The following is an 11,984-nucleotide window of genomic DNA, read 5'->3' on the forward strand; positions in this document are numbered from 1 at the left end:
CGGCGACCGCCGCGGATGTGTGCGGCGACCGCCGGCGCCCGATGGGCAGATCAATGCAGCGGTCCGCCTCGGAAAAATGTGCTTGGAAGACAAGTCTCGTCCGGCGACCGCCGGAAGATTTGCGGCGGTCCGCCGCTGAGGGAACAGACTCTTTGACTCCAACGCGATGACCGCCGGCCAAGGTGCGGCAGCCCGCCGGAGAAAGGTGGCGAATCCGAGATGCTCTAGATTTGCTCCAAGATTTACCATATTTTGAAGATCTTTTCCTTCTACAACAAGGATTGGCTTTCCCCTATAAATAAAACCTCAAGCTTCATCAAATTAGGGAGCTTCTACTTGCAAAATAATTCACAGAGATCAAAAGCTAGAGTACTTCACTTGTGCAAGGAGTTGGAGAAGGATTTCAAGAACATCAAGAACGACAAGGATTCAACCTACGGGTTTTATTTGCTTTATTTTTATGTTCAAATTGTTTTCCCTTCAATCTATGTGTTTAGCTTATTTCATTATGTGTAACTAAACTCATAGGATTCTAGGGATGTGTTAGTAACGACTTTGGTTATACAAATTCCTTTTTCTATTTAATATCCGTTTTGTTTTTACTTTGTTTCTTCCCTAAGTAGCTTTGATGCTGCATGATTGAGTGACACAATCGTGTATGATTTAATATAACTTGCTTCATAACTGTGACAGAGTTCTAGCGAGTTAGATTCACTTAGTAGACACTACAGTTAGCTTCCCTTAAAACGGCACTGTTAATTGAGAGTGAGGACTTTTCAAGGGTCTTAGGATCTTTTTGGAGTTACGTGTTAGGATTGACAACCCTAATCTTGTAATCAACATTTGTATCGCATGAGCATAAGCTAGGTGACTCATCCTTTCAAAGTAAAAACTGTGCTAGGGTATTGTAGTTGGAATTTTGTATAACCATAACTGTGAACACACATCCCTGGGATTCCCTTATCTCTATTGTCTTCCGCTTGATTTATCTGCTTTTAGTTGATCTGTGCTTTCTATTGTTTTTAGTTTTTCAAAATTTTTCAAAACCCAATCGTTTTTCCAGATAGTATTTGAGTGTTAGTAGAGGATAGACACTTTGTGTTCGTCTTCCCCGTGTTCAATATCCCGTACTAACCTTTAGCTATACTATATATACTCTGTATACTTGCAGGTTTATTTAGTGCTAATAAAAAGTGCATCACTAGGTCTTGATAAAATTCTATTTCTTAATCTACATAAGTTAGCATTGAGCATACGGTATTGATTATGCACTACTTTGACTTATCAAATGGTGCGGGTTTTTCGTAACCCAATAATCCTGATATATTGGGTAGTGGTGATTAATATCTAGCAGTGCTAGGATTGCTATTATGTTGAAACGTGCGCGAGGTGAGTCTCATTTGATAATGTCCTCAAGATGAGCTCGAACAAGGTTTTATTTTTCAGAAAACTGGCCAGTTGGAGTTTTATTACTCTATAAATAATAAATAAATGTTTCTTGCTAAGTCCACTCTTGGAATTAATAAGATATTAATTAATTAAGTCCATAGCAGACATTAATTAATTAATGGACATTTATATCTTAAGCGCGGGAAATAAATAATAAACAAAGTGGAAACCCGGATTACTTGTAATTCCGGATTTGGATGGGGAGAGTTCAATATTACTTCTGTAGTGGCTGCTCGTAATATTCCAATATAAGGTTGTATTAAATTGTGGGTTCAATTTAATTAGTAAAAAGCTAATTGGGGGAGCCCATATCCAAAACCTTCCATAGATCCCTGTCTGGGCCCAAAAGGAACTTAATATAAATAGGAGAAAGAAGGTGATAGAAATAATTGATTCATTATTTTACTCATATTTTTCGTCTCCCACTACCTAGAGGAGTTCGAATTTCTCTCCTAATTGGAGAAGGATTTCTTCTGTCTTCTTTATTCGAGTCTTAGTATTTTGATAAGATCAGCCCACCCTGATATCGAGATACAGTTCGGGAACCAGAGACAAGATCCGTGGTCTAGTATCGAAGATCATCACGTGGAGAAGGCGCGAGCAATCGACGATTCTTTGGAGAATCAAATCGGTAACCCTAAACCGTAGAATTCATGTTTTAGGATTTACTTTCTTAGAGCATGAATTATTTGCGTTCTAGCATACAATTATCTGTTTAACATGTGAATTGATTAATCGCATAATCGGCCAATATAGATCCGTGTCTGATTTATTTGTTTTGTACAAGTCTTCCGCTGTGCAAGGGGCTCCTAACCCCATCACTCTCATAGCTTAGTTTTCCCATTGAACCAAGTTCTTGGGATCTCCAATCATCATGGTTGGGTTACCACTATGACAATTCTATAGTTTGTGGATTTCAAACTCATTCCCTCTAGCAACTTATTCATTTGATCACGGTTTAACCCTTTGGTTAGCGGATTCGCTAGGTTATCTATTGACTTCACATAGTCAATTGTAATCATACCTGCTATGATCAAATGTCTCACGGTATTATGTCGTCGACGAATGTGTCGAGACTTACCGTTATAGAAGCCATTGTTTGCCCTTCCGATAGCAGCTTGGCTATCACAGTGAATCAACACTGGTGGCACTGGCTTAGACCAACCTGGAATATCTTAAAGGAAGTTCTTTAGCCATTCGACTTCTTCTGCAACTTTATCTAAAGCTATGAATTCTGATTCCATGGTTGAACGGGCCATACATGTCTGTTTTGTGGATTTCCACGAGACAGCACCACCCCAATAGTAAAGACGTATCCACTTGTTGAATGTGAGTCTTTATTGTCGGATATCCAATTCGCATCACAGTACCCTTCAAGTACCGGGGGGTATCTCGAAAAGTATAGCCCATGATTTTGAGTATGTTTTAGATATCCCAAAACCCTTACAAGAGCTCTCCAATGTTGTTTGCTTGGATTACTCGTGTAACGACTCAACTTGTTCACGGCACAAGCAATGTCTGGACGAGTGCAATTAGTCAGGTACATAATGCACCCAATGACTCGTGCATATTCTTCTTGTGCAACGGATTCGCCTTTGTTTTTGCTCAATTGAAGATCGAGTTCAATTGGAGTCATAACTGGCGCGCAATCATAGGCATTGAATTTCTTCAATATATTTTCAACATAATGAGATTGGGTTAAGATGATTCCATTGGATGTTCTTAGAATTTTTATTCTAAGAATTACATCGGCAAGACCCATGTATTTTTAATGTCATCGAATGGATGATGAATGTGGGTATTTATAGATGATGTAGGGATAAAAATTTTTAAAAAAAAGTCAACAAACGTTAAAAAAGGCTATATTTTTGGAAATCTGAAAAAAAAAATTTCTTTTTTCGGATTATTTTCGGCACGTAGGCGTGCTCTTCGGCACGGCAGTACTCTTGCTATCGAGCAGGGCCATGATGTCGGCAAGAGCACAGCGGCGAACAAGGTACTCACCGCATCAACGGCACAGATACGCTCGAATTTTGCACTGTTTCAAGGCCATTATTTGGTCCATTTTTTATGTCAAAGTCACTCTACACGTCCATTATTTGTATATTTTGTCTATTTTGGTATTTTGATGTGTTTTGTGAGAAATGTGTATAATTGAGCCGAAAAAGGGAGCCAAGACGAAAAGTTTAGAAATCTGGAGTAAGACGGCGACCGCCGCGAAGTTGTACGGCGACCGTCGGCGCCTGGCGGGCAGAGCAGTGCAGCGGTCCGCCTCGGAACATTACACTTGGAAGATAAGTCTCGCCCGCGACCGCCGGAAGTCATGCGGCGGTCCGCCGCCGAAGAAACAGACTCCCTGGACTTCAACGCAGCGATCGCCGGCCAAGGTGCGGCGGCCCGCCGGAGAAAGGCGGCGAATCCGAGATGCCCTAGAATTGCTCCAAGATTTACCATATTTTGAAAATCTTTTCCTTCTACATCAAGGATTGGCTTTCCCCTATAAATAAGACCTCAAGCTTCATCAAATTAGGGAGCTTCTACTTGCAAAATAATTCACAGAGATCAAAAGCTAGAGTACTTCACTTGTGCAAGGAATTGGAGAAGGATTTCAAGAACATCAAGAACGACAAGGATTCAACCTACGGGTTTTATTTGCTTTATTTTTATGTTCAAATTGTTTTCCCTTCAATCTATGTGTTTAGCTTATTTCATTATGTGTAACTAAACTCATAGGATTCTAGGGATGTGTTAGTAACGACTTTGGTTATACAATTCCTTTTTCTATTTAATATCCGTTTTGTTTTTACTTTGTTTCTTCCCAAAGTAGTTTTGATGCTGCATGATTGAGTGACACAATCTTGTATTATTTAATATAGCTTGCTTCATAACTGTGAGAGAGTTCTAGGGAGTTAGATTCACTTAGTAGACGCTACAGTTAGCTTCCTGTAAAACGGCACTGTTAATTTAGAGTGAGGACTTTTCAAGGGTCTTAGGAGCTTTATGGAGTTACGTGTTAGGATTACAACCCTAATTTTGTAATCAACGTCTGCATCGCATGAGCATAAGCTAGGTGACTCGTCCTATCAAAGTAATAATTGTGCTAGGGTATTGTAGTTTGGACTTTGTATAACCATAACTGTGAACGCACATCCCTGGGATTCCCTTATCTCTATCGATTGTCTCTGTGTTTTATTCGCATTTAATTGTTAATTGCTTTTTATTGTTATCTGTTTCCAAAAGTTTTCAAAAACCTTCTGTTTTTCCAGATAGTAATTGAGTTCTAGTAGAGGATAGACACTTTGTGTTTGCCTTTCCCGTGTTCGATATCCCGGTACTGACCTTTAGCTATACTCTATGTACTCTGTATACTTGCAGGTTTATTTAGTGCTAATAAAAAGTGCATCAAGTTTTTGGCGCCGTTGCCGGTGAGGACAATTCACTTTGGAGTGATATCTTCAAACGGACAATTTTACTACTTTGGATTTTAATCGCTTTCTTTTTATTTTTATTTTTATTTTTATTTTTATTTTCTTTTAATAGATTTTCCTGCAGGCATGGAGAATCCATACGGTTACTAGGATGAGCAGCAAGGAGGATATTACGAGGAGTGCTATAGCCCCGACCATGGGGGATCATACTATGACCCAAGCTGCTCTGATTACTCCTACGATGCACAAGATTACTCTTCCGATAACTATTCCGAGATATGTGCAGGTATGGAGGATCAGCCCCGCTCCAGTTGGGAGGATCTGTTAGAAATCTGCATCACTGAAGTCCTCGAACATAGAAAGGTGACAAACCGGAGGCTGGAAAATTTGAAAAGGAATACAAGCACCTTGGAAAGAGGGATGGAAAACCTCGTCACTCAAGTCGGGATATTGGAATTTAACCTTGGGATCATAGCCACAACCATAGGAAGCAAGCACACTCCAGGTACGCTTCCTAGTCTTCCAGAGGTAAATCCGAAGGGAAAATGTCATGTTGTGCAGTTGCGTAGCGGAACTACATATCAACCTCCGGTGGCAGGAGACGTAGGCTGAGGAAGAAGGGAGGCAGAGAAGTCGCCCAGCAACACGTCTGCCGAAGACGTGCGGCGGACCGCCACGCCACAACACGGCGACCCGCCGTCTACCCCCCAACAGGCTGAGATAGGGTCTGCAACAGACACTGATGAATTTCCGGCGGCCGCCACACCCCATCGCGGATGTCCGCCGGCTAAGAGGCAGCAGTCAGATGTACTGCCACACAGTAGTGTCACCATCCCATATCCCCAACGATTAAAAAGCAAGAAGCTTGACGCCCAGTTTGCCAAATTTTTGGAAGCAATGAGCAAGGTCCACATCAACATTCCATTGGTGGAAGTTTTGCAACAAATGGACAATTATGCTAAATTTCTGAAGGATGTGGTGGCCAAGAAAAGAAAGTGGGGAAAGTATGAGATAGTAGGCTTGACAGAGAGCTGCAGCGCTATCATCCAAAAGGAATTACCCACTAAACACAAGGACCCAGGAAGTTTTACTTTATCTTGTGTTTTAGGGAATGATGTGAAAGGTAAGTGATACGCTCGGATTTTACACTGTTTTAAGGCCATTATTTGGTCCGTTTTTTATGTCAAAGTCACTCTACACCTCCATTATTTGCATATTTTGTCTATTTTGGTATTTTGACGTGGTTTGTGAGAAATGTGCATAAATGAGCCGAAAAAGGGAGCCAAAACGCCAAGTTTGGGAATCTGGAGTCAGACGGCGACCGCCGCGGATGTGTGCGGCGACCGCCGGCGCCCGACGGGCAGATCAATGCAGCGGTCCGCCTCGGAAAAATGTGCTTGGAAGAGAAGTCTCGTCCGGCGACCGCCGGGAGATTTGCAGCGGTCCGCCGCTGAGGGAACAGACTCTTTGGACTCCAACGCGGCGACCGCCGGCCAAGGTGCGGCAGCCCGCCGGAGAAAGGCGGCGAATCCGAGAAGCCCTAGATTTGCGCCCAATTTTACCATATTTTGGAGATTTTTTCCTTCTACAACAAGGCATGGCTTTTCCCTATAAATAAGGCCTCAAGCTTCTTCAAAAAGAGAGAACTTCTTCTTGCAAAATACTTCAAAGAGATCAAGACCTAGAGTACTTCATTGGTGCAAGGAGTTGGAGAAGGATTTCAATAACATCAAGAACGACAAGGATTCAACCCACGGGTTTTATTTGCTTTAGTTTTATGTTCAAATTGTCCTCCCTTCAATCTATGTTTTTAGCTTATTCAATTATGTGTAACTAAACTCATAGGATTCTAGGGATGTTTTAGTAACGACTTTGGTTATACAAATTCCTTTTTCTATTTAATATCCGTTTTGTTTTTACTTTGTTTCTTCCCTAAGTAGTTTTGATGTTGCATGATTGAGTGACACAATCGTGTATGATTTAATATAACTTGCTTCATAACTGTGACAGAGTTCTAGCGAGTTAGATTCACTTAGTAGACACTACAGTTAGCTTCCCTTAAAACGGCACTGTTAATTGAAAGTGAGGACTTTTCAAGGGTCTTAGGATCTTTTTGGAGTTACGTGTTAGGATTGACAACCCTAATCTTGTAATCAACATTTGTATCGCATGAGCATAGCTAGGTGACTCGTCCTTTCAAAGTATAAATTGTGCTAGGGTATTGTAGTTGGAATTTTGTATAACCATAACTATGAACACACATCCCTGGGATTCCTTTATCTCTATTGTCTTCCTCTTGATTTATCTGCTTTTAGTTGATCTGTGCTTTCTATTGTTTTTAGTTTTTCAAAAGTTTTCAAAACCCAATCATTTTTCCAGATAGTATTTGAGTCTTAGTAGAGGATAGACACTTTGTGTTCGTCTTCCCCGTGTTCGATATCCGGTACTAACCTTTAGCTATACTATATATACTCTGTATACTTGCATGTTTATTTAGTGCTAAGAAAAAGTGCATCAGTAAGGCATTATGTGATCTAGGATCTTGTATTAATTTGATCCCTTTATCTTTTTACAGGAAGCTAGATGTTGATAACATCCGCCCCACGTCAATCACGTTGCAAATGGCAGATCGGAGCACAACAACACCAATGGGGATAGTGGAAGATGTTTTGGTAAGGGTTGGTGAATTTATTTTCCCAGCTGATTTTGTTGTGTTAGACATGCAGGAGGACAAGAAGGTGTCCTTAATTTTTGGAAGACCATTTTTAGCTATTGGGGAAGCCGTGATAGATGTACAGAAAGGAGAGCTTACATTGAAGCTACACGATGAAAGCATTACATTCAACATCTACGACGCCCTGAAATTCCATGGAAAGGAGGGGGCAGAAGGCTACCAAGAATGTAGTGTCGTCCAAGTCGTCACCGATTGTGTGGGAGAAATGGAAGTCACTTATCATCAAACCCAGGATCCTCTTGAATCATTTCTAGTAAATTCTTTCACACCTAGTGTTGATTTATCTTTTTGTGATGCTAATGTGTGTGCCATAATTGCAGAATTGGAAGTGCTACCGGAAAGAATCCCTCAAAAAGGGAACGCATTCTTGCCATTACGCACTCCCGAAGAAGAGGCGGAATGGAAGAAAGCAGTGGGGAAGCCACGGGGACCGCCGAAGGTAGAGCTAAAACCTCTCTCCGAACATCTCAGGTACGCATTCTTAGGACCAGATAACACCTATCCGGTTGTTGTGTCCGATGCTTTGAGTGAAAAAGAGTGTGAGAAGCTCTTGTGTGTTTTGAACAAGCATAGGTCTGCCATAGGATGGTCTATTAGTGATTTGAAAGGGATTAGCCCAACCACGTGTATGCATAGAATTTTACTTGAGGAAGGGCATAAACCTTGTGTTCAAAACCAACGTAGACTTAATCTTATCATGCAAGACGTAGTGAGAAAAGAGGTGATAAAGTTACTAGATGTCGGAATTATCTATGCAATATCTAATAGTAAATGGGTAAGTCCTACGCAAGTAGTAGCTAAGAAAGGGGGGATGACTGTAGTGCCCGGCCAGGATGGAGAGATGATAGCCACTAAAGTAGCTAGAGTTTGGAGAGTATGCATTGATTATAGGATGTTAAATGCGGCCACTAGGAAAGATCATTTCCCTTTGCCTTTCATTGATCAGATGCTTGATAGACTATGGGGATATGATTACTACTGTTTTCTTGATGGTTATTCTGGGTATAATCAAATTGCAATTGCTCCCGAAGACCAACATAAGTCTGCTTTCACATGTGCTTATGGTATTTATGCTTAAAGGAAGATGTCATTTGGCTTATGTAATGCTCCTGCTACTTTTCAGAGATGTATGATGGCTATATTTCATGACTTGACTGAAAAAGTGATGGAGGTTCTTATGGATGATTTTTCTGTGTTTGGTAAATCTTATGATCATTGTCTTGACAATCTGGCTAAGGTTTTGCAGAGATGCGTAGAAACTAACATTGTTCTCAATTGGGAAAAATGTCACTTTATGGTGAAAGAAGGTATAGTTCTAGGGCATAAAGTGTCTTCTGCAAGGATAGAAGTCGACAGGGCAAAGATTGCAGCCATTGAGAAATTCCACCTCCATCCAATGAAAAGGGAGTAAGAAATTTTCTAGGACACGCAGGCTTCTACCGGAGATTCATCAAGGATTTTTCAAAAATCTCTAAACCTCTTTGTAAATTGCTTGAGAAGGATGTGAAATTTAATTTTACTTCTGATTGCTTGCAGGCTTTTGAGACCTTAAAGAAAGCTCTAGTGAGCGCTCCTGTCCTCATCACACCCGATTGGAGTCAACCATTCGAAATTATGTGCGACGCTAGTGATATTGCAGTTGGCTCAGCTTTGGGGCAAAAGAGGGACAAGATTTTCAGAGTCATTTATTATGCTAGTAGAACTTTAGATTCTGCTCAAGCTAATTATACGACTACTGAAAGGGAGATGCTTGCTATCGTATATTCTTTTGATAAATTTAGAGCCTATCTTGTTCGAACTAAAACTATTGTTTATACTGACCATGCAGCTATTAGGCACTTGTTTGCAAAGAAGGATGTGAAGCCCAGACTTATCTGATGGATCTTGCTACTCCAAGAGTTTGATGTGGAAATAAGGGACAGAAAAGGGTGTGAGAATGTGGTAGCGGACCACTTGTTACGGTTGGAACACTCGGTGGAAGGAGAATATTTGTCGCAAGAAATCAACGAGGACTTCCACAATGAGCACTTGTTCTTCACTTAGGCCACTTTCCTATGGTACGCTGATATTGTTAATTATTTAGCGGCTAAGGTACATCCTCCGGATCTTACTCCTTATCAGAAAAAGAAATTTTATAGAGATGTACGATCTTATTTTTGGGATGAGTCCTACTTGTTCAAAAGGTGTGCAGATACTATACTTAGGAGGTGTGTACCTCAAGAGGATTGGGCGGCTATAGTTGAGAAGTGTCATTCGTCCCCAACTGGAGGGCATTTTGGTGTGCAAAGAACCGCGATAAAAATTTTGCAGGGTGGTTTCTATTGGCCTACCATTTTTCGCGACTCTGCTAGTTTTGTTCTCCAATGCAATGAATGCCAACGGACTGGAGGAATTTCTAAGAAGAATGAGATGCCTATGAACACCATCATTGAGGTAGAGTTGTTTGACGTATGGGGGATAGATTTTATGGGACCATTCCCAAAATCAGGAGAGTATCAATACATCTTACTTGCAGTAGAGTATGTTTCTAGATGGGTGGAAGCAATTCCAACCAGAATTAACGATTCTAAAGTTGTCACTGCTTTTGTTAGAAAAAACATCTTTTGCAGGTTTGGTACACCCCGCGCTCTTATTAGTGATGGAGGATCTCACTTCAACAATAGATGGTTGGATAGCGTGTTGGACAAATATGGAGTCAAGCATAGAGTCACTTCGCCCTACCATCCTCAAGCGAATGGGCAAACTGAGAGAACATGGAGATCAAGTCGGTTCTTTAAAAGACGGTGAGTGTGAACCGAAAAGATTGGGCACTTCGGTTGGATGATGCATTGTGGGCGTATCGTACCGCCTACAAGGGCCCCATAGGTATGTCTCCTTATCAACTTGTGTTTGGAAAGTCATGTCATTTGCCTCTTGAGATGGAGTACAGGTCATATTGGGCAATCAAGAAGTTGAACCAGGACTTCCAAAAGGCCGGTGAGGAAATGCGTCTTTTTCTTAATGAGATGGACGAGTTTCGGATGGAAGCTTATGACAGTTCATCCACTTACAAGGAACGAATGAAGGCTTACCATGACCGGATGATCAGCCCAAGAGAGCTCACGCTGGGGGATATAGTTTTGTTGCACAACTCAAGACTCTCTCTATTCCCCGGCAAATTGAAGTCTAAATGGACCGGTCCTTACATGATCAAGAAGATTTATGATAGTGGAACAGTGGAATTGCTAGCTCCGGATGGACAGTTGTTTCAAGCCAATGGCCACCGTGTGAAGAAATATTACAGTTCAGACAAGATAGTGGAGGAGGAGGTTGATCTAGAGGAACCACCCAAGGAGTAAAAGGGGGTAACGTCAAGCTAATGACTTTAAAAGAGCGCTTGTTGGGAGGCAACTCAACCATGTTTTTGACAATTTCTGTTTTAATTTTAATTATTTTTTATTTTGGTTTAATTTTGTGCTTTGAAATATTTTTCGCAGGTTCTGACCTCTCCGTGGAAACCGCCGCATGCGCTGCGGCGGTCCGCCACCTGCTCGCTAGAACAATCTGTTGAGGCGCGGCGACCGTGATTTTTTATTTTTCAAAATTTTCGAATTTTTGCCCCGTCAAGCCTCGAAGCGAAATTTTTCAAGGTACGTTCACGTCCCTACCGACTCTACAAACTTATTTTACACTCAGTTGTAAATAAGTTTGGGGGGATGAAGTGGTGGACCGTGATTTTAGGTTTTTATTTTAGGGTTTTCTTTTTGCTTTTAGTTTTTGTTTAAAACCCCGTAGGAGAATTTTGTGTTCTAAGAAAATGTTTTCTTGAATCCATGTCGTGAACTTAACATGAAAAACTTAGAAACACGCATGCTTAGGGACACACTTTAGACCGAGTTGACATTCCATCTATGTTTAAGTGTGGCTTAACGTTTTGATTTGATGGTTTGGTGAAAAGGTGCATAATGAATTGCTTGTTCGCCTTAAATCATACTTATACCTTGTGAGGATCCTATTATTTCATTCTTGTGTGATTTATTTGCATTCATGTACATGTTTCTAGAACTTGCTCTTAGTCTTGCCTAAGTTTACATAGTGTTTAAGTTGATTAAGGAGGATGTTAGGCCATCTTTTCTTAGCCTACTTATATCCAAAAATTTTGACCCTCTCAAATTTTCAAAAATTTTCCCTTTGGAGCCAATTTTAAGCCTTTAAGCCTATTCTTTGGAAGCCAAAATAATGGGGACAATGCCTTGGGTTAGTTAGTTTTTGCTATCTTATTTTGTAAAGGAATTGGAGAGATAAGGAGAAAGAATAAAAGTGGTGTGCTTAATGTAAAGAAAAGTACAAGTTGTGAAATAGAAAAATTCCAAATATGTGCTTAATCTTAGAAA

At 40.8% G+C, this 11,984-nt stretch overlaps 1 protein-coding gene across 1 annotated transcript; it reads left to right on the forward strand.

Annotated features, from left to right (window-relative positions):
• Window positions 1-8,743: 8,743 nt before the first annotated feature.
• On the forward strand, window positions 8,744-10,949 carry LOC148929309 (uncharacterized). The gene is made up of 5 exons (XM_089056788.1): window positions 8,744-8,968; window positions 9,148-9,369; window positions 9,922-10,130; window positions 10,221-10,394; window positions 10,541-10,949. Exons 1-5 carry the CDS (start codon window positions 8,744-8,746, stop codon window positions 10,947-10,949), a joined length of 1,239 nt encoding a protein of 412 aa, XP_088912914.1.
• Window positions 10,950-11,984: the final 1,035 nt, after the last annotated feature.

Source organism: Salvia hispanica, chromosome 4 (genome assembly GCF_029641045.1).
Source record: "Salvia hispanica isolate PSC_SH4W2 chromosome 4, Shi_PSC_v1, whole genome shotgun sequence".
NCBI classification, from domain to species: domain Eukaryota; kingdom Viridiplantae; phylum Streptophyta; class Magnoliopsida; order Lamiales; family Lamiaceae; genus Salvia; species Salvia hispanica.